General features: G+C 42.6%; 1 protein-coding gene across 1 annotated transcript in view; it reads left to right on the forward strand.

Annotated features, from left to right (window-relative positions):
* Nucleotides 1-1,827: 1,827 nt before the first annotated feature.
* The window catches only part of KBTBD12 (kelch repeat and BTB domain containing 12), a 31,473-nt gene continuing 9,336 nt past the window's right edge, over nucleotides 1,828-23,964 (forward strand). Inside the window, exons 1-4 of the mRNA XM_072876414.1 lie at nucleotides 1,828-2,897; nucleotides 3,857-4,127; nucleotides 7,454-7,604; nucleotides 19,753-19,950. Coding sequence (XP_072732515.1) covers nucleotides 1,828-2,897; nucleotides 3,857-4,127; nucleotides 7,454-7,604; nucleotides 19,753-19,950 — 1,690 coding nt within the window. The remainder of the gene's footprint in view (nucleotides 2,898-3,856; nucleotides 4,128-7,453; nucleotides 7,605-19,752; nucleotides 19,951-23,964) is intronic.

Consider the following 23,964-nt stretch of genomic DNA (forward strand, 5'->3'; position numbering starts at 1 on the left):
AAGCTGTAGAGAAATCTGGACTATTTGTGAAAATACCTTTAGGTGGATTTCGAAGAATTTCATATACTCATTTTTTATGTTGATACATATTTCTTTAATGGCTTTGTGCTTCCAGGATTTGAGAAAACCAGTTCAATCTGGCGTACAAGACCCTGATCCTGCAAATATTTAAGCTGGTGAGGAATGTTACTCATTTGAATAGTCCCATTAAGCAATTCATAGCATGTTTACAATGTGTTTCAAACATGGTTATACCACAGCTTTAGGACTTGGCTGTGTATTGGTGATTCATGACATGAGTCCTTAATGCATTTCCATAACCGAAGTGTCTCAGTACCACATTAGAGACAAAAACTGTGCTAAGGACTGGTATCCCTCAAGCGATGGGTAAAAGTCATCTCCCGCTGAGAGCTCTACCACTGCACCTCACATTCTGCAGCTTGCTGATCTGAAAGCCTGAAAGGTTCAGTAAAGGCCCCCTCAAAAAACCCCCAGAAATGAGACCATGAAGTTCCTTCTGTTTTCCCCATAAATAAAACTAGAGGGAGTATGTAAATAATTACAATTTAATTAAAAATCCCGTTTGAGGTTACAGTAAGTGGAACCAAAACTCTGTGAATCTGCAGCACTTAAGCATCCTGCTGAGAAGTGGGAGGACAGCTCGAAAGCTGACGCCTATTTACTAAGCCTTTATTTATCCCAAAGCAAACCGGTAGCAACTCTAAAAACCAGTGACCTACACTTTGACGTGAAAGAGTAAAGGATCTGGCCAATGAGACCAAGTTGCTTCCTGCCAGTTCCACCACCATACTCCAGGGGTGGAAGCTGTCTCTGCCCACAACATCTGGGCAGAATCTCGACTTTCTCAGCTTGAAGCCTGGCGGGAGAGCTACCGGTAAAGCTGGGCGCGATGGGGCAGAGACGAATCCGTTGGTAGAGTACCGAGGCGGCAGCTTCATCACTGCTTTGCAAGGCTGTAAGCATGGGGCTTCTGAATGAAAACTGTTCTGCAAACTGGTAGCCAAGCCTGGTGGTAAGGCAGAGTATTGAACATCCACGCGCACGCTTATGCCTCTGTAAAATGCCGGTGAACTGGGTTGTACCAGCGGCTTTATTTCCCACCCGCTTTGCAGAGGTGTAGATCACTGTAAAAACTAATGAGAGAAGCAAGTGGAATGGTTTTCCATATTTTTTAGTCTTGTAAAAGCCTTTTCTGAAGTCTCTGCTTAGGCATATCTCCTAGTTTGAGAGGAGCTGTGAGCACTGAAAAGGCACTGCTCCATTCTAGCTGTCTAACCTAAGGGGCTGTTGAAAAATGTAAGGCGCATTTGGTACCAACGTCCTTCGGGTGCACGTGAGAGACAAAATTTGAATAGCCAGGGGACTAAGGGCCTGACTCAGAGTTTACTGATGTCAGTGGAAATCTTTCCCTCGATTTTAATAGGCTCTGGATCAGGATCAGGGAAAGGAGGGAGAAGGCAGCTGGAAAAAACTGTTTTGAAAGGAAGTCTGTAATTTTTTTAAAATAATCACAAAACTCGTGGAGGGGGTTATTGAATACTGAAGATCACTTGAAGCGTCCATTTTATTGTTTTGTGTCTTGGAGACCTCGCGCCTGAGACCTCACCATAATTTTATATCCTTTTTGTGCATTACTGATTTATATCACACCCTATAGAATGACTAGCTTTAGATATCAACAGCAATATTCATTTGCCCAGTAATTTGTTCTTATTGGACAATGTTATGCTTCTACCTCTAGAACCATTCCTGATGAAGACCTTGACTTCTGAGGAGATTTAAAAACAGGAAGTTTGGAGATCAACCATGGATCATAAGGCTGAGGAGAAAAGAAGGCAGCACCACAGCTTGACTTTATTGGAACAAGTAAAGAGAATGAAAGAATCAGCAGAGATAATTGATGTTGTGCTAGTTGCAGAAGGCGAGAAATTCCCCTGCCATAAGGTGGTGCTGGCTGCCTTCAGTCCCTATTTCAAAGCCATGTTTACCTGTGGCTTGGCTGAATGCACGCAAAGAGAAGTGGTACTGCATGACATCTCTGCAGAGAGCGTGTCCGTAATACTCCGTTACATGTACAGTGCAGATTTGCACCTCACTAATCAGAACGTGCAGACTGTTGCGCTCGCTGCGTATTTCATGCAGATGGAAGATGTTTTCAGTATGTGTCAGAAGTACATGATGGACCATATGGATGCTTCCAACTGTGTGGGCATCTACTACTTCGCAAACCACATTGGGGCAGAAGATTTATCTGATCAAGCGAGGAAATACTTATATCAGCATTTTGCTGAGGTGAGCTTACAGGAAGAAATATTAGAGATTGAATTCCAGCAGCTGTTGACTCTCATAAAATCAGATGATCTGAATATTTCCAGGGAGGAGAGCATTCTGGACCTCGTCATTAGATGGGTCAAGCACAGCAGAAAGTCACGTGTAGAGCACCTTATTGAGCTCCTGAAGCAAGTGAGACTGGTACTTGTCAGCCCTTCCTTTCTCGTGGAAGCCCGGAAGAGGAACACAATGCTCCTGTGCAGTTCAGAATGCAATGATATGTTTGAGGAAGCACTGAAAACCATCAAGCTATCCAGCCACCCTTCCCTCAGCCTGCGATACGGCATGGAGACCACTGATCTCTTACTCTGCATCGGCAACAATTCTCTCGGCATTAGGTCAAGACATGGTAGCTATGCAGATGCCAGTTTTTGTTATGCTCCGGCAACACAAAAGACGTACTTCATTGCCTCTCCGAAGTATGGAGAGGGTTTAGGCTGTGTTTGCACCGGTGTTGTCACTGAGAATAATGATATTATTGTGGCAGGAGAGGCAAGCGCCGTCAAAATGTCTAGACAAAAGACCAGGAACATCGAAATTTATAGGTGTGTACCTTCTGTCAGAAAATCCCCAATTATTTAAAAATTTTCAATCCAAATAATGTTTCTGGGGACGAAAACAGACCATTAGACAAAGCGTTCTTTACCTGAAAGTTTTCCCAGAGATTTCAATTACTCTAATCAATTTGTCACAATTGATCTTTATGGCACAATGAATTATATACATGCAACAAAATCCTGATGCCTTTTCTCCTGAAAGAAGGAGGATTTACTGCAGTGGCATCTCTATGTAAATGAGCTTGATTAGATCCTACATCAATGTATGTGGATTTTATATTCTCCTTACTCAAATCTCAACGTTTTCCTAGGATGGTCTTTTCTAGGTCATTAGCAGGGGGAAATGAGTCGAGCGAATGACCCAAGGAGTCCAGTAAGACAGAGATAACACATTTCTCTGTTGATGTTGATGTTGATGATAGTACTTCAGAGATTAAAGGATAATGATCGATAGCTTTAGACCCTCATACTGCTTTTACTCATGTCTTTTTGAGATGCACCCATTTTAAAGAAAACCAGACATTTTCTGGTTTAAAGACAAAATTAAAAAATGGTGACAGCATTTTCAAACACAGATGTCTGAATTTAAGGAAGTAAATCCATACTGAGGCAGATGAAGCGGCCTTATTTTCAGCAGTGTTGAGCTTTCGCTCTTCCCACTAACTTCAGTGGAAACGGTGATTGAGCAGCACCTGCAGAAATAAGGGACTTCTTACTTTAATTAGGGTCAAATATCGTTGAAAGGATGCCTAGGATTCCTCATACTAAAAATGCTTCATCTTGCAAACATTGGGCTCAATTTTATAACTTCTCTGTGAAGGAGAAAGCTTCTCTTGCCATCGTACCATTGTCTGAATAAACTTTGATGATGAAGGGGGTGACGTTTCAAAACAAGCTGGTGGGTCCTCAGTGAACCAGGGCATTTACCACTTTGGATTTTCCTACAGATACCACCAGCGAGGAAACCAGTTTTGGCACAGCCTGTGCACCACTCAGCTCCGTGAACTCTATGCATTGGGCACTATCCATAACGATCTCTACGTAATAGGAGGGCAAATGAAAGTGAAAAATCAGTATCTGGTCACAAACTGTGTGGAGAAGTATTCCATGGAGCAAGGCACCTGGAGAAGCACGGCACCTCTTCCCGTACCGCTAGCCTGCCATGTGGCAGTGACGGTGAAGAATAAGCTCTACGTGCTGGGTGGCTGGACACCACAGGTTAAGAAATGTGCCGCTTATTTGGTTTTGTTTGTTTACTAACAAGCAGAGCTATGCTGGGTTTACATGATGTGTAATTTTATGGTGCTTCTTGCATAGGAAAAGTACATCAGTGATAACAAGTGATAAAAAGTGATAACAGAAGAATAAATTGCTCGCATCCCTCTGATTAAACATCTTTTGTAGGAAAACCAAACAGGGTGAAGAGGAATAATATCCATCTTATGCCATCCTCACTGTAAATACCACCTTTAGGAAGGGCAGTTCTTTCAGAGATGTGCACAGTGAGCAAGAGTTTAAAATACATCTCCTGTGTCAACATGGGTTCAATTTTAAATAGGTACTGTGAGAGGAATCATACAGGAATCATACTACTTTTTTTTTTTTTTTCCCAAAAAAAACTTGAATTGAAATAACTAGGATGATATTTAGTACGTATCGGGCACTTTTTTGTCATCCCAGGCTGTGAAAAATGGATTAACTTCAGCCTTTCATTTCCTTATACACTGTCCACTTAATTTTTCTAGGTATCAGTAAATAATGGTATTTAAATCATACAGAGGCCCTTAACCGAGCCCTGTCTTCAAAAAGTGTGTACACGGGTGAACTTCAGGGACAGATTTGTATCTGAAATGTAAAGTTCACCTCAATTTCTCAGGAAACTTCCTTGCTTAACCATTTATTTGACTTTCACTAAATGATATTTTAAATGAAAAGTCAAAGCATTCTCTGGAAAACAGATTCCTTTAATGAATCCATTTATTTGTTTCAGTTGCATTGCTTGGCCATGTAAAGTTTGAAGGGGAATTTTCGGCAGGGCCACAGATACCATATTCAGTAGTACGGGGAATATACAGAACTATGCTACAAGGAAGAGGGATGTCAGGAACCGTGCTTGCTCTCTCCCGTTGCTCCCAGTGCAAAAGATCTTTTCTAAGAGGGTAGCCCATTCTTCTTTACTGCTCGGTGCAGTTTAAATTTGAGCACTCAGGATAAAGCCCACATTTACTTGACAGTGACGTAGAGCATCTGTAATCCTTGTTGCCGACAGCAGTATGTTCACACTCTCATCACATCTCATTGGTTTGCGTTCTCTTGAAATAAATTACTGTTTAAAGTATTTAAAAGTGAGATGCATTCAGTGATTGCCACCTCTTTGGATATTCTGAGTGCAGGAGTCCCCAAAGGAGACAACAGAAAGATCAGAGAGTATTTCTGATACTGAAACAACTGAGCAAGGATACCTCGAATTAAAATATGAAAACGTACTTAATGTACAAACGATCTGTCTGTAAAAAGCTTGAACTTAAAGATATGTTGTATCACAGAGATAGATGTTGAAGTCAGACAACCAGATTTGTCTTTCTTAATAGTTCTCCAGAACAGATTATAAGGGGGAAAAGTGGCTTGGAAGTGCAAGTCAGGAACATTGAGCCAAGAATGGTTTTTAAAAAAATACAGGCACCTGGAAAACACCTAAAGTGGCTACCTGCCAACCAGTACTATCAGTATCAGTACATGGGAGTCTGAGTTTATATATAAAGAGGCTTGAGATGAGCAGATTGACAGTAATTGATTAAAACCCACAGCTTTGTAAGGTTCAGGTGTACCTGAACAGATCACAACAAATGAGCTAAAGCTCTCAAAAAAGTGCGTTAAGACCAGCACTGCAGAGTGCTGAATTCTTCTGGTGCCATATATGTCCCACACTCACCTGCCAGAGGCAGGGATTGTATACGTGGGGCCACCACCGCTGCCCTGTGAAAGCAAATCAGTTCGTCAAGCCAGGAGCCGTCCCTGTGCTCACGCAGCACTGAACGTTCCGTCAATCCTGGACAAATCCTAACGATGCGGCATTGATAGAGAGCCATAAATGCATGTGTCCGTTACAGGACAGAGATAAATACATGTTCCCTTCCCGCTCAGGCTTTGCAATTGAAACAAGACAAGACGAAGTCAAGGCAGGACATAAAATGACAGCTTAGGAGGGCAAGGGCTCAACTCGCAGCACCATTGCTCCAGCTCAGCATTGGCCTAGCCTCACTGATGCCAGCGGAGTTAAAAACCCAAGCGAGTCCAGCCTTGGTAACGGGGGGCTCTTAAAAAGGAAGAAAGCATTTGGCGAGGCTGAGAGGAAGGTTTCAGACCCTTGAGACAGAGAGAAGGGCTGCTGGATGGTATGTTTTCTGTACATAAAGAGCACAGGGTGTGCTCTGAGGTGAACATCACCACAAAAATGAGGTAGGATGTGAATTTACAGCATGTCAAACGGTGCCTGCTCCTAAGTATATGCTTACTCTGCATTGAAAATACACAGTTTACCCCTCTTTCAGTGAATAAATTAGTGTTTCACACTTACCATGGAGAAAGAGCATGCCCCTGGGCCCCTACAGGGAGTAACCAAGGGGCTATATATTTACTTTCTAGTTTGCCTCCTACTACCTTGTCCGTGACATTAGTGTTGGGAAAGTCTTTTGGGAAAGAAAAATAACAAGCAAAGCAAGAACAGATATAACACCATCACAAGTAAGCAAAGTAGTTCTCTCCTTCTCACTCTCTCTACGTGAAAGCTTTCATCCCGAAATATTTCAGGATCCTCCCCCCACAGCCTACTGCTTACATTCAAGGGTGTCGTACCCAGAAAACATAATTTGAGTTCCCTGCATCATGCGAGACAGGCAGAGAAAGGGGAAGAAGATTAGAGAGAACAAGAGGAGTAGGAGTGAGTATAAAGGGAGTGTTATGGCAGCAAAGATATAGCGGGAGGTTAGGAACTTATTATGAAAACTACTGAAGGAGAAGTTACAGCAGTTGAACAACATTACTCTGGTTAGGCTGACTAAAGAAACGTGCAAATGACTTGAGAATTAGGTATGTATACAGGCCTGAGAAAGGCCAGCAAAGTACCTCACTGAGACTCATGGTATGGTCTGAGTAACAGAGAGAATAGATTTCAACCCTTAGCAGGAAGAAAAAATGTCAGATAGACTGGTTTTCCCTCTATTATTATTAGGACTTTACAGCAGCCTTGTGAAAGAGGTACATTCTGCCAGAGCCGGGCCCGTGAACGTATTGTTATTACCGAAATCCTCAGCGTTATTGCTGCAGAATATAGATGCCCTCTTATTCATTTGCCTTCCACAGCGTAGTCCCAGCCACAAGTCATGGGTGCCATGAAACCCTAGCGAGTATGAATCACTTCGCAGCTATAATGGATGTGTTTATGTTATTTATCTGCTCAGCTGTCCGCTGTGATTAATTGCACGCAGGCATGTGCAGAGGGCTCCAAATGTTGTATTATTATATGGCTGTCATATTTCATACAGATGGATCTGCCTGACGATGAGCCGGATCGATTAAGTAACAGAATGTTTCGGTACGACCCAGGCCAAGACAAATGGACAGAAGGCGCGCCAATGAAGTACTCCAAATACCGCTTCAGCACAGCCGTAGTCAACAGCGAGATTTATGTCTTGGGTAAGAGGAAACAGATTTTTAACAGATAGTACCATGACTTTTTCTTCTTTCCAGCAATTTGCCTCTCCGAAGTGAAATATCTCACCCTTTGCTATGTACGTAGGACAAAGTATGTTGGAATAAATGGACAGTATTTTTCTAGAGTTATTTTTTTCCCCGCATCATTTCTTCCTTCCTTAATTTATGTAGATTAAATTAAGTGAATATTTAGTGTTCTGGATTAACGTAACAAAGATACTTCGCTTTTTAAACTACTTTTCTTTGGAGTATCAGTGTGTGCTACAAATAATAATGACTTTTAAAAGGTGGGTAGAGAAGCCTTGTTAGCACCATTTCACAGGTGAGCAGTGGAAAGCTAAGGAACACACCCAGCGCCATGAAGGAATGGCATAGGGAAAAAGAGAATTTGGATCTCCCAGTCAAAAGCAACTTTATTTGTGGGTTCTGATAAAATTCAATTACTCATTCTCTTCCACCCACCTCAATGCAGTGCATCTTTTTGAAAATCGAAATCTTTCATTTTGTCATTTTTTGATTGAATCTTTTCCATTTTTTGTTTCAAAACAGTATTTTGACCAAAAGTTTCAAGACTTGGGTGAAAGAGTTCAGTAATCTCCTACCCCAAAATCTTTTGTCCCAAAATGATCCCCATCCATATCCCAGCTTCTACAGTTCATCCATAACATAACTCTTTTCCCAGAGACCACCCTTCATGGCTCCATCCCAACCTCTGTCCAAGCCAACAGAAAGAGCATCACCTGTTTCTGAACACTAGAAAACACCTCAGAAGGTGGCAAGCAAGGGATTTTTCTGAAGAGAAAATGATGACGTAAGGCAGGGAAAGGCAGATGGAGAAGAAAGGCATTGTGAGCATTGGGAATGATACGGGGGAAAAGTTGACGGAGCATCTTGAAAGGAGAATAGGAGCCAGAAAGGTGACCAAATGAAGTAGAGAAGGATTATAGATAGGTGTATAACTGGAAAGTACTTGAAGAAGTGGTGAAAAAAACTCATACAGTCAATTAATCCACAGGTGGGCTGTGGGTTGTTCATGCCCTTCCACGCTCCCACAGTCCTGTGGGCAGCATCAGACATGAAGAAGGTAGCAAGCACATCAGTACATCAGCACCTTTCAATCCCTTCTGCTCCAAACTACTTCTGCTTACAAGCTTTCCAAAGTGAACACAATAAATACGGTCTTATCAACTTAATACACCTCCTGTATAAGGGGTGTTCTGGGTTCGTCTGGGTCGTTATATACCATGGATAAAGGAGAGTTTGTTCCTGGGGTGTAATACAGAAAGCGTTTTGCAGGGGGTGTATCTAAGAAAGGTGTCTTTGAAGTAGAAGAGGAAAATGGCTTTAACGCTGCATTTGTCTTCTTTTAGAGAAACTTCTTTCTCTTAAGCGGCTTGAGACAGGCCCGTAGTCACAACCAGGAGAAAGGGTGAAAGAAGCCCGTATGGAAAAGAGAGGCTTGCAAACAGAAAATCATTTCATTATTGTCAAAGGTTAGTGATAGAGAACGTCAGTATGCTGTTAAATAACGAGAGTGTTGGCTGCCCAGGTTCAAAGGTGCTTCGAAAATGTGGAAACTCCATCCTTTGTAAAAGGTTAAATACATATAATTATTTATACTGACACTGATGCTGTAACGGGGCAGCAGAAGCAGCCGTAATAGTTGGGAAGAGAAAGGCTGTATTCACGTCTTTCAGTAAGAAGCATTCTGAGATCAAGACCACGAATGCTGTGATGACACAAGAGAGTCAGGGAGAAAAAAAGGAGCCGCCTTGGGATGCATGTGATAAAACAAATTGACAGTCTTCTTCACAGCAAGCCTGACACTGCGAGAAGGAAAAGGAGTGGCTAATAAGGAAAACTGCATCCATTTTCTTCCCTCAAAATCTCACAAAGAAAGAAGCGTATCTGAGGGATTACAGTAATGAAATGTACAGCTTGAACACAAAGCACAGTATTAAATCTGGCAAGTGCCTGTTTAAATGGCATTGAGGAAAGTTCCTGGTCTCGCAGACCTTCACAAACATTTTGCTGATGTAAAAATATAAACAGCATCGTTTTATTATGTATAGCTGCCAGTGCTGCAGTGTTCAGGGAGCTGAACATTGACTTGAATTCTTTCTTACATGTCAGCCAGCACCAATAATTTTTTGGGGGGAGAAAATCTTTGTTAACAATCGGATCACCTCGTGGGTCAGAATGAGCTCTTGCTCTGTCTCCGTCACTTTGTTCGTTCACGCACCTTCCCATGAGCAGTCCTTATTTGAGCAGTCCTAAGGGAACCAACGCGCTTAATCCTGCGATTAATAACTTGCTGCACTGCACCCTTCACTCTTGCCACTAACGGTAACTAAATACACATAAAGGCAGTGTTTGTTCCCCGTTTTGACAGTGTAAATCTGCAGTAATTTCACTGTAATGAACAAACTTGCTTGTAATTTATACCAAAGTTATAAGCTCACGCGCTGCTCCAGGGAGCGGATTTTTAAGAAGGATTGTGCTCTTTTTACTATTGAGTTTCTGAGCCTGCCTCCGTTCTGATGCTCCGTCCACCCAAGGTGTAACTGCAGCACGTGTAGACACGAATGAGTTACCAGCAGGTAGCATCAGTATCGATTGCAGGGAAGACATTTTGACCTAGGTCGGAGCTGTTTTCACAAACTCCTGATTGCCTATTTTCACAAACCTTGCGAGGACTTTAACATCCATAAATCTGTAAAATTTGGTTGAAACTGGCCAACAGGCGCAAAAGCTGTGAAAGGCAGACAAAATAACGTAAACGCAGATACGGAACACACATGTAGTGAGGGTAACTGCATTGAGTCTTGTTTCCTTAGGAAATCAAATAATATTAGAATTAATTTTTTAATTGAAAGACAAACCTGACGCTGAGCCAAAAATGATTTGCCAACAAATTCTACCTTTGAATATGCTGGTTTAAATCCACCTTTAACTGTATGGTGGAAACGAAGATTTATCTGTTAAAATTGAGAAGACAATGTGGTTGGTAAATGTTAACCATCACGGTCTGAAAACTCTGTGGAAGAGATTAAAGCATTTTCCAAGATCTCTCAAAATGATGAAGCAATTTCCAAACGAATTCTGTCTGGAAACAGTGATACAGTCACTGATATTGGCATCTTATTCTGCTGATATCACACATGGCCTCATCTCCAGCTGTAAACTCACACTTGCCAACTGTAATTAAAACCTCACACAGAACAGCTACATTCCGCAGTTTATTCGTGGTGACAAGTTCTTGTTACCTTGTGAGTTCTCAGGCTGTTGGGCTGCGAGCTGGTACAGCTTTCCTTTGGAAACAACTGCGATGGTAACCCTGGCAGGGTGAACGGGCGATTCATGGCATTGGAAGGAAGAGTGAAAGCGTTCTTAATCTGGCTGATGCGTTCTTGATCACGCAGATGACATTCAGGAGGGAATGGGAATGGAAGGAACGGAGGTGGATGCGGACAGACCAAAGAATAGCGATTGTCATGAGGATGGTGAAACCACTGCAGGCTGTTCAAAGGTGTGGATCGCTCGGGCATCACCCTGCTTCATAAGGAATGTGGGGCACCGTGGGAGTCTAGAAAGATGCTGTCAAGGGCGATTTGTGCAAAAAGACACTCTGAAGAGGATCACAGCTCGCAGGTTGTCCTCATGCAGTGACCTCAGAGACATCTATGCTCAGGCATAACGACTAAGCTTTTGTGCTACAGATGAGAGAGAGACTTTCAGGGAGTCTCTACCGTCGCCATTTATACCCCTTCTCACTCCAAATGGGGGTTCCCCATGCTGAAGTGTGTGTGCACAGAACTTGAACAGCTAACAGGCTCCCATGGAGCCCCAGTCATGGGACACTCAGAGAAGGGGCAATTCAGAAGCATGCTTGATGTCTGGAAGCATGCTCCATGTCTTTAGACTGGATTTAAGAAAGAAGTTGTTTACAATGAGGGTGGTGAGGCACTGGCCCAGGTTGCCCAGAGAGGTGGTGGAGGCCCCATCCCTGGAAACATTCAAGGTCAGGTTGGACAGGGCTCTGAGCAACCTGATGTAGTTAAAGATGTCCCTGCTCTTGCAGGGGGGTTGGACTGGATGACCTTAAAGGTCCCTTCCAACCCAAACTATTCTATGATTCTATGATTCTATGATTCTGTGTCAATGCTTGGATTCCCACAAGCATCTCCGGCTTTTCATATCATACTTGTTGCTTATGTGGTGCACTGTCTCCATGGGCTTCCTGCAGTCTGCACCCATCTAAGAAGATCCACTGGGGGCTGCTGGGGGCAGAGGAAGGAGAGGGAGGGAGGCAAGGTGGAAGCAGGTAAATGCAAGATACCTTCTGTATGCCACGAGAACCAAGCCTCGCTTCCCAGAAATAAAAACATGAAATAAAGAAATATATAACTCTAGCTGGATACGTAAAGTAGTGTGGCAGAGAGATGAGACTTCTTTCAAGCAACTCTTGAAAACAAAGTCCTTAAATGAAGGAAGTTTGTCAGCTCTTTCAGGCAGGATCTCTGTCTTCCTGTGCAGTTCATACAGGTGTCAGCACATTCAGGATTAGGTGGGACTCTAGAGCATAAATGAAAAATCACTGCACTAAAAGTTGATCCTCTCTAATGTCTCTGATGTGTGAATGCAATTTCTAGCATAAATATGAAGCAGAAAGCATAGATGGAACACCAGCTTTGAATAAGATGCAGTAGCAGACTCTTTGATACACAAGTCTAGTTTTTGCTCTCATCCATGTAGGTGTAAATCTGTAGTAAGCCGCCTGCTGATCTCGGTTGTGTTGTGTCAGACTCATTGTGTTCTAACCCAGATCAGAATCTGATGCTTAGCCTTTGAAGTGTTAATTTCTGAAAAGTCCTATTGGCACAGAACAGACAGTACGTAGTCACTGTCCAAAAACTCTTCCCAGCCTAATTGCCAGCTCCAGCATGTAAAATCCTAATGACTTAAATGGAATTATTCTAGAGCCACACTGATGGAAGGAAAATGAGAAACAGATTAGAGTTTTTGGTCTGAGTAATAGCATTGTTCAGGAACCTGTACCATGTGTCTTAATCAGCAGTCCTGCAATATAATTGTCTGTTTGTTGCGTAATGTTCCTAGAGAATCTTACGCTATTTATACAGTGTACATAATCCTCATAAGTAAATGAACAGCATTTCCTAAGGCTCAAAATCCTTTCTCCTATTCATCCCATTTGACTGGTCTTAGCTCTTTCTCTCCATATTTTCCCAGGAACATAACTATATTCGTTGGAAAGCCCAAGAAAGAGCAGTATTGTGTTCTTAATGACAGAGGCAATTGAGACACTTTTGGAAGAAAACCAGATGGGAGGGCTCTATTTAAGGTCATGCATTTTAATCTCTTGCTTAAAAAAATATCCTTTCCAGCTAAGTCTCTGAAAATTCATTACAGCCAACGGACAAATTAGGAAAATTTATCCAAATGAATCCATTTGAATGCCATATTCATTAGCTTATGTTAAAACACATTCAGTAGAAGTACTGTCTCTGAAATACAGGTCACTGGTAAAAAATGTTGTATCACCATGACAGCTTTAACCATGTGTTGCTTTTATGTTATATAATTCCTGCTTTATAAATAAGAACATATAGAAGGACTTAAATGAGAAATCCCATTAGAGAAGATTTAGGAATCAAAGAATTTTTGTTTATCCTCCTTAGCCTGGCATCCCACCTCTTACAACTTGGTTTTTTTCCCCTGAGTTCTTGCTGAGAGCTTCTTTTAAAAGTTTTAAGCAGTTAAATGAGGTTCAATTAAATATGGAATGTCTTGATCATTAATACTTATTTACATATGATCAATACAAATACTTGATCATTAATACTTATTCAAATAAAATACTTATTTGAATATGTACTCTGGGGTCTCTCTGGAATGGAAAGCATGTGTAGGAGGGGCTGGAAGGAGACATTTTAGCTTTCATGCTTAAGTATTAACTGTGCATTTGAATAACACCTTCTTCTAAAATAAACATGTCTATTTATAAATATGCTTTGGACTTCTGACAAGTAGCAGCTCACGGGCCTGATTCTGCTCTGTTATACCTGTGCAACAGCCTCCATAGTGCCTGTGTGCAGGGAGGAACAAAAAAGGCAAAAATTTGGTCTGATAGATGAGGTCAGAAAAGCTTTCTACTCACTTAGGGATTATGAAAGGAAATAAGAACAAGGCATTACAGGAGAAAAGGAGGAGCTGGAACCGAAGTGTTGAGCATGTTTAGGAAGACAATAATCTGTTTTTTCAGCCCTGCTTCTAATCAATCTTTTGCCCTCATGTCTTCTACAAGCTGCATTACCTCATCTGCTTTGCTCTGTGTTACTAAAGAATGACAGTGCTTCTCGGTTTCATCTTCGGAAGTGCCTGCCAGGGCTAGCTTTATTGCTCCCTTATTTCTCCGAGAAACCAGCTATGCAGCCCTGCTTTGCAGGGAGCGAGAGAGCAACGTAAGTGCTGAGACTCTCAGCTTGAGTGCTGTTAAAGAGTAATGAAGGGAAATGTTACAGAAAAGATTAGCGCTATGAAATCCATTGTGCATTCCAGAGATCAATTCAATAGTGAATTATTTTATGGGCGGCAGAGCTTAGATTTCACTTGCTTGTTGGGGAATGACTCCTTTTTTTTCCACCCATTTCCAGGTTCCTTTGATAAAAATGCAACGAGGCGCTCATAAGAATACATGTTGCCTGGTATTGTGATCTGAGGACTTAATTATATGATAAAGAATTACAGTGTCAGTGCCCTGAGGGCACTAATAGGTCTCAATCATCCTGACCAGCATCACCTGGGGCCTCCACCCACACCCTCTTGCCCATAGGTTCAGGAGCATCATTTAAGCACAGGCCTGGGGTATCAGCCCCTTCTTGTCACCTTGCCTTTGCCTGACAGCTGCTGGTAGGACCTTCTGCAACTGCCTGCCTCTGGTCCCGTGGAGCTGCGCCCTGATGGTGAGCTCATTACCTGGGTCACCTTCCCTTTGGAAGCAGCTCTGCTCTTGTTGCTCCCTGATATACTGCCCTGGCTGAGAGACTGTAGTTCATACCTCATTTCAGGTGTCTGTTAGTGGGGGAACCAAATTGAATGGTATGAAGCCTGCTGTTCAGAGGTCCCCATCACCCTGCCACTCTGAGCCACCAACCACCAGGTGTCATTTTGGCCAGCTATGCTCTCTGTGCAACGAGCAATCTAGACTTGGATCTGGGTGGCTATCCTGGGGGAAAGAAAATTGTCCATGCTGGACTCAGCTGCCTGGCAAATGTAGCTGCATAAGAGCTTGGTGTGGATGAGACTTGGCAGTGGAATTGCTCTGCACCAGTGCCTGCTTTTACAAGTATCAGTGATGTGGGTGAAGTCACCGGGTACATGTAGGTAGGAATGTTCCCTATCTCTTGAAACTCAACTGCATGTCGGCGTCACTCTTATAGAAATATACAGATATATCCAAGGCACTTATTTCCTTTGCACCTGCTGAACTAATTATTACTAGTGACTCTTTACCACTTCGTGGCCGTTACAGACGTTCCCCCTCAAGTGCTGGAAGGGTGTTCTGTTATTAGAACTGATGTGACTCCAATTGCGTTCAGTCTTCTCAGATGAGCGTGGGGTAAGAGGGAGGCAGCTGACCTCGGCCAAAGCAATATGCTTTGCCTTCAGCCAGCTACGAGGAGCGTGTGGGTATAGCAAGGCACAGAACCGTACCTCATTGAAATTCTGAAGACGTGCTAATTGCATCACCTAGCCTGCTTTGCCTTCTTGCATCAAAGGCTTGTCTTCTCTATCCTGATTTCTTCATAAAGATAATGTGTTTTATTTATATATTTATTTTGCTAATGGAGCTTCATGTTAAATTCAAAGTCCATTAGAACCACTGCTTACTGAGTGCCCTTGAAAAGTATATTTGATTGCAGAATTATCCAAGTGTGATATGGAAAGCTCTCAAGCATTAATGGGTTTGGGAACACAAAGGTGGCTTCACTGGCTTTTTTAGTCCTTCAGTGGCATCTGAAATATCTCCTAGGGAAAGCACATAATGTAAAAAGCCTAACGTGTTGAAAGGGTGTATTTGTAAGGGAGGGGGGGAAAGACTGGGTTCTGGGATTAAATCCTCTTGTGTGATGGACGTGAAAATGACAGAAATGTTCAAATCTCCCTGTGAGAAATCCATCTCCCCCTGCACAAGGACATATACTTGTGCTTTATGAAGAGAACTAAGCCAGGTGGTGTTGAATTCACCTGCTCTGTCTGTGATGAGATAGGTGAGTGTGGGTTAATGAAGGACCCTCCCCAGCATCCATCCCAGTCTGTGGGCATAGAAATAGCAATTCCTGCCCTTCTGCACGCCTGTCGGGACTCCCGGGAGGCTGCGATCACAGCCCGTGTGTCTTAATGATCCCACCTATAGTTCTGGGTGGTTTAAGGTACAATGACGAGTACAGATCCACGTGCTGCGGGCGGGTCACTTGGCACAAGAGTCCCCTCCAGATGACGTACGACCTTCTGCCCTCTTTACTGCACTCTCCCTTGGCCTCTTTAAGGTTACCTCCATTTTATGTAGGGGGTCCTGTAGGAGCAGAGCATGAACTCAGTTGTTCAGCTGCTCTACTTGGGGAACATGAAATAAAGAAAATCTTCACGGTCTTAACTGTAATTCCTTATGTCTCCACTTGCGCTCCTAATGGTTTCATCGATCTGAATGAAGAAGGCAGTGGGACAGGATGATCTGGAGTCGTGAGTGACGGAGCACAAAGCAGCCTGAATTGCCTGACACAGCATGTTTCTTTTTTCTGCCATATACACATTGTAGATGATGGATAGCCTGGTTAACGTGAGATGCCTCCACTCAGTTGCAGATGCGAACTGATTTAAGTTTGAGAACCTTTTTTGTTGATTTGTGTATTTGGTTCTTTGGGAAGAGGCCCGAGACATCAGTCTCCATAGAGGAAGAAGAGTATCGTGTCACAGGAGTATTTCTCAGCTACCGCATCTGGGAACACAGCAAAGCAGTGCTGGTAGAGTCTAATATCCTCAGATTCCTTTGTTAGCAATATTTCAGTGTTAGCATTGCTTTAGAAGAGGAGATTGAAATTCTTGTTTTCTTGTTTTTCAGAATACTATTTTTCTAAGCTTGAAAATTAAACTTTACTCCCTTCTGATTTTTCCTTCTTACTTTCTATTTGCTGAGAACTTAGCTTTGCCCTGTTGTAAACCGAACATGAAATTGGATTTATCTGAAATGGCTGTGGAGGGCGTAAATAAAATGGAGATATGTAGTACCTTCAGGACTGTCTCTGATAATAACAGGATTAAAGGACATTAAGTTGCTTAAACTATTCAATGAAGGTTTCATAAATGCTTGAAAATATGTGGTAGTGCTTAAACTTTTGAAAAGATGCTCCAATGGGTCACAAAAGATTGCTTTTCTAATAACTATACAGGAAAAATGTTTGGAGGCGAATCCCCTGGATTAGCAGCTGAATGTCTTCATTAACTGGTAATGGTTGTGATTTTTTGCAAAAAGTCACTGGCTGTGCCGTATCAGTTTTGTATCTGATTATTTCTGTTCTTTCTGAAGTTACCATGCCCTACAGTTACTCAATTTAGAAAATGACAATAAAAATGCACTAAGAAACAAACAGCAATTATGCTTCTAGAAGAGTTCTGGGGCATTTTGTCCCTTTGAAATATTGCGGCAATCAGCAAAGCTACTGTTTGACTCTGACGTGCCGCGTGCATTCCCTAACTAGTACCATTCATTCCTCTGATTGAACAAGATGCTCTTTCATTCTTCATATGAAGACTTTTCCTTTGGGTGAGTGTGTATTCTTCAGTGGTGTACAGTAACACCTGGGCTAATTGTAAAAAAAAAAAGCTAGCTTGAGAACCAGCAGCAGTCTGTCTTTGGCACCACAAAGCTGTCTTTTGAACAGATCAAATTAGGCTGTGGGGAGCTTTAATATTGTTGGTTCCCAGTTGAAACTGGCTTGAGTATCTCTTTCAACGTTACGCTGCACTCTGTAGACTGTACGTACCTCGGCAGCAAATTCTTGCATGCTGTACTCTGTGATTCTACCTAAGGATGCTATAGAATCAGAAAGACTACATGATAAGCTATCAATTAAATAGCCTTATCAGTTAAAAAATTTGATTAGCCCTTAAAACTTTTATTGATACATTTAGGGGAATAGTGTCCTGTCCTCGGCGGGGCACCTCTCTTATAAGCCCTTAAGGAGTAGCGGAGAATACTGCATAGAAGAGGGTAATGCTCCTGGCATAAAGATCAATACAATAAGTAAATGTTTGAGTTCTGAAACTTATTCTTGTTTCCAAATAGTCCTAAGGAATAGCTCAGTGAGACTCCACCATGAGAAAGGCTCAGCATGATGATGCATACAACTCCCTTTTTGGCATGGAAATGATTAGCAAAAGTCCATGACCACAATTACTCTCTACCTCAGCTCCCTTAGGTGAATCAGAGCTCCTCAGAGGGGAGCCCATCAGAGGAAATGCTGCTTAGCTGGGGGTGTTAAGCTAGTAACAAAAGCATTTGGATGCTAGGCTTGTTTAAGCACACATTGAGGGGAGCCTAACACAAACCGCTAGGACCTTATTGGTAGGTGTTAGGACAAGTAAAGATTTGCTGTGCATGGAAAAGGAACTGGAAACCAAACCCAGTGAAGGTTTTCAAATTCAAATATTGAAGTGAATCAAATGCTGCTAAGTTCAGCTGGAGGAAAACTTCCTGCTGATTATAATGGACACTGAATTTGGTTCTAATTTTGCTGCTCTGATACAGGCATAACTGATCTTGTCTTTACCTGACTCTAAAATACAGAACAGGAATACAGCGGTAGCAAATTTGAAGCATTACAGTCCCTATTTACATGTCGCTGCCTCTTGCAAATATCTTTGGAGAATGCACAAAGGTTGAAAAAGTAACACAGTCCATGTTAAGAGGTAGATGGAAAACCATACGCAAGTAAAACTTGGAGCACTAGGGGCTCGTTTTTGACAGACCAGCTTAACAGCACTAGGAGCAATATATTTTAAAAGCAGCCTCACCAACTTTGCACAGGTTATACTTGCAGTCCTTTCCCTTTGCATATGCAAGGGCATAATTACATGCCATACAATGCATTTTGGATTTGCACAACTGAGCAGTCCTACACACGTATCGTGTGGAAATTGCTTGCGTCTTGCAGTCATTTTATATTTAAAAGTGGTCACATACACACACATGCACAAAAGAACTGCTTCAGCATGCCACCAGTGCTCGTTACAGGGTACTGTGTCCATTGGCGCAGATGGAAAACCTGCGAGGGTATGTCAGCATATTAATTCTCAAGAACCAAAGGCTGTGAATTGAAAATCTGGATTTGATCAGTGGAAAGGATTTGGAAAGGCGGTGTTTACACTGTGATTTCAGTGTGCAGTGTTTGCAGTGTGCACTGAGATCTCGGGTATGTCTGCAGCCTGTTGCGGTATGTCCCAGCAAATGAAAAGCGGGATCTGTTTCAATCCTGCAGACCAACTTCAGGCATCCTAATTAACCCTTCAGCAGTAGGGCTTGTCACAAACAAGTCGATTGGCATTCCTGCATATTGGACGGGTTTGTTTCTGGAAGTTATTTCCCTTAAGAAATGGGTGCAATCTTTTTCTCTTATTGGAAAAGACGCCAAAAAAATCCAACTGATCATTGATTAACAAGTGTAAGGGTCAAATCCACTAACAGTAACTGGAGAATAACTTTTGATCCATTGCAACTTAATAATAAAGCAATTTGTCCAGCACACAGAACAAGTAATTATGACTATTTCTACTATATAGACAGAAAGCAAGACAAAATACCTTTGCGTTTTGAAGACATGCCTCTTGTCCTTCCTTCGATATAAGACTTCAGAAAGGATCTTGCTTCGATGTCTGTAGATAACGTGCAGTAGCCTCTGCTTTGAGTTTACTACCTAACAAATTTTTGGAGCTGCAAAAGGGAAAAGAAAGGGAGGGAGATGAGGACATGTAAACAAAAAATGACGCAGCCAGCAATGTATTTTTCAGCAGAATCTGGGACTGCTACATCTGACCTATGTATCTTTTGCAGGAGGAATTGGGTGCCTTGGTCGTGACAGGGGACAGACACGGAAATGTCTTGATGCAGTGGAGATTTATAACCCCGATGGAGACTTCTGGAGGGATGGACCTCCTATGCCTTCTCCCCTCCTCTCCTTACGAACGAACTCCAGCAGCGCAGGCTCCGTGGAAGGCAAGCTGTACCTCTGTGGAGGATTTCGCGGAGCAGGTACTAAAATGAGTCTGCCGTACTTTACGTGGTTGAAATTGGTTTCACTGTACACAGACTGACCTGATGACCAACCAACCCTATCAGGTGGCACTGGCATGCCCTGCAACAACAGAGCCGATTCAGCCCTTTGGACTGTCGGCTCCTAATGTCAATATGAATTGTGTTCTGTTTGTCCTTTGCCTTTTTTCTTAACAAAACATGAAAAATTAAGGATATTTCCAATCTGTGCTAAACCTGTCCAAATCTACATCCAGAGCTACTGAGATCAGGAGCTTAGTGTGTTATGGACATTAAAGAACTTGGACATATTTGTTGCAGATTAAGGCACTATCCATCTGTCCTTAGCCAAGTTATCTGGCTCTGCCTATTTACTTCCATGCTTTTCACAATCAGTGTTGAAGAAGCTTGTGTATTTATTTAATGAGGTACAAAGAGACTAAAATTCCAGATCTGGTGATTTCAAATAATCCTAGCCCCATAGCCACCTTTCTCCTTTTAAGTCGTCCTCCTCCCAACCGTGCTTGGTTCTATCTACATCTCCGGTACTGCTAACAATTATTTTTTTTTTTCATTATAAATGCAAAGAGTCTCTCAAAACATGCACACTTAAACTCTCCTGCTACACAGCAGCTGCTACCCCAATTTCCTTTCTAGGAGAGAGCAGTAATACAGATGCATTATCCCCTGCTAATAAATGTCACGTCAGGCTCGCTGTTGCCCAGGAATGGCCACGTGGTATCACTGGGTGACGTGGCCTTCACATTACACCGACTCCAGTTGCATCAACTTCTACTTGTATAACAAACTCTAAACTTAAAGCTGCTGCTGTTTTAGAATGGTGATTTTCATCAGCTAGTTGACAACTCACCTTCCCCTCCCTTCATTTGCTACCGTTTGAGGAAGCTGCTTCCTGAAAACAACTGTATGGCAGCTCTGCAACAGGCACGTTCTCGTGTCATCTCTGATGGAAGTTCTGTGACCTCAGAGCGATTATGGTTATGATACATCACTGTCTTTCCATAGCAAACACTGTGCCGTCATATTTGTCTTTTTCTCAGCAGTGTTAGGAAAAAGCTTAAAGTTAGTGGGTACAAATCTCAAAAGGCTGATCGTTTGCACTGGCAAATGAAGCAATTCCATTCAAGATGACTAACAGATTAGTATGAGATTTTCTGAATAAGGTAGCTTCAGAGCCATAAAAACACTCGCTGTACAAACCACCACGTTCCGTCACTGAGTCACGTATAAAGAGCGGTAGTACCGGGAGAGGTTGAAAGTCCCCCTGTGGATTTCAAGACGGCCATCTTTTGTGTGTTTGTATAATGCCAGCTCAATGGGGTCCTGATTCCTGACTGTACTATTGCAATCTATATAATTATGTATAGAACTCCCCTGCACTAAAAGTGTTATTTAGATTGGAAAACAAGAAGTCCGAGTTAGAAAATGCCGGTTTTGTAGTTACCTGTGCAACCTGAATTCTGACCCCCTATGCATGCATTTTGTATACCAGCGAAGAAATAGTATGTGATTGTGTCGTTAGCTGTTACGATGTCTATTAACAAAGGAGCCAAAATAAGATTCACGCACTCAATTGTAAATCAGATGGATGCAAAATGTTTGAAGAGTTGAGAGGAAACTGTGCTTTAAGGACAGGCTTCTTAATATGACTTTCAAGATATTAAAGGAAAAGAGCTTTCTAAATCTTCATAACAATAACAACTTCCAGCTACCATCATCAAGAAAAAGATAGGTGGAGTCCATATGCTGAACCTGAAGATGTTCTCCAGCTGGCCTCTCTCCCGGGCCCCATCGTCTCTGCGTGCTGGAAAGAGCTCTTCCCTGACCTGCTCCTGGGGGGTGAAGGGTGGAGCGAGGGCTATTACTGTCATATGGGAACTTGGAGAGGGTGGCTTGACTGCGCTCTTTCACAATTACAGCTGCTCAGCAGCTTCAAGATATTCACGGAACAGCATGTGCTGCTGCTGCTTTAGTAGCAGATAGGGTTATTTTAGAATGTGCTTGTTTGGTTTTAGTCTTTTGGGTTTCTTGGCATGCCACTTTGATTTTTGTGAGGGATGCAACCAAGAGAGGATATTCCAATTTGACAAAACATTGTAATTTAGTTTCAACCAAGTGGAGTTTTTGGAACAAGCTGGAGGCACAGCTGTAGTCTCTGGGTTTTCCGCCTGCTGAACACTAAAGGGCTGCTGTCAACATTCAAGAATGAGTGCTTCTCAAAAAAAAAAGTAAGCCAAAAGTACTGCTGCAGTGGAAAGTCTTAGCCAACATATATAAGGGGCTGCAACCAGCTCCCTATATACTATAGATCTGTCCCCAACTCCCCAGCCTCAACTTGTCTTTGCATTTGCTTAAACCCATCCTTGATCCAGCAAGTTGGCCTACTAAGGATGCTGTTGCATCTTAATTTTACTCGTGTATGTGCCATGCTCTGTATGCCTTTCTGCACAAGTATTGACCTAAATGGATAACTAGAGACCAGAGATGCTGTACACAAACACAAAGCTGAAAAGCAGCTGTCAACTACTCAAAGGGCCTTAAATTTGGAGAAAAGATAAGTACTGCTCAGCTACCATAGCTTCTGAGTCCCATATGACACTCAAAGTTTTGTGATGGCAAGATTCCTGTCCCGTATATGTTGCCTCTCACAAATCTTTGTCTGCTTGAAGGAGGACAAGTGGTGCAGCCCTAACAGCATCCCCAGGAGCAGATTAAGAGAAATTACAGCTATTTAGAGTCTCCAGAGGGAAATCAGCTTGGCCAGCTGAGGGTAGAGTTTGAACAACACAGAGCACAGTCTCTCTAAAGGATGAGTGGACTCTAAAGTATGTCCAAGCCTCATCGAGAGTCCATGCTTCCTCTGAACTGCAAGGAACGCTCTTCAATGTTGAGCTGTGTTGGTAAACACACCTTGTAAGACTTCCCCTGCTGAGGCTTCCTCAAGTTAGAAGCTTGCTCAAGGCCTGGCCATGAAAGGGGATTAATTCAGCTGAAGTTTACACACTTATCTGGAGTGCCTACACTAAGATCTTAGTGACCTTGGGCGCTCTGCAGCATATGGAGAAGCACAGACACTTCCAGAGGGAGATTCAGGTCCTTGGTGCTCTAAATCTGCTCTGAAAGACCAGAAGGCAATTCAGAACCCCGAGGGCTTCTCTTGTGTCTTAATGCTCCATGTTTCAATCGGGATACGAGGGATTCTAGCCTGGCTTACCTAAGGCAAACACATCAGGAGCTTGGTGTCTATGGTTAGATGGTACAAACCACTCTGAGACCTGTGTTGCATCACTAGCTGACACATATTGTATGTTCTTATCAGAAGTACCCCAAAAAATCACTTCTGCTTGTTTTGAATTTGTTTCCTCCTTAGCAAGACTTGCAAAACTCCATCTGTTAGCCAGTAGTTTATACGAATTAGCTAATTTTCTACTAAAACTCTTATGGCAAATAGGAACCATTAATCTGCTTGTCTCCGACACTCAGCTCCAGCTCACGTAGCCTAGTGTTGTGAACGTTGCCTGTCATTTGTCAGCAATGTTATAGCATTCATCAAGATATTCAGAAATGTTTCAAATGGTTGGTTTTGTCCATTAGTTCTGCGCAGAGTGAAAACATTAGCTGTAGCGTGAATACTCAGGACTCAACGTGCAGTAGCCAGCCAGCTTGCTACTACTCGTTAAAATATGTTGCCGCATTTACTGCTGTAACTATGGATTTTAAACCAGCCTTTGCAGCCTGACTGTACAACGTTCTTGTTGACGTGTTTTATTTCCTTTGCCTTTACGTAGAACTAAAACCTGCCACCTGCACGGGCTGACAGCTAGTAACGTTAGCCCGTGCCTGGCAGAAGCAGCCTCATTAGCGTGCCTCACCGAAGGAGGTGGTAAGCAGCTCTTCAGGTATGCAGCATTACACACTTATATAAAATGCCTGCCAGCTTGGGTTCCCTTTCTTTTTGACTGCTGCTGAGTATTAGAAATATTTTTTTCTGGT

This window comes from Ciconia boyciana, chromosome 11 (genome assembly GCF_034638445.1).
Source record: "Ciconia boyciana chromosome 11, ASM3463844v1, whole genome shotgun sequence".
In the NCBI taxonomy this organism is placed as follows: domain Eukaryota; kingdom Metazoa; phylum Chordata; class Aves; order Ciconiiformes; family Ciconiidae; genus Ciconia; species Ciconia boyciana.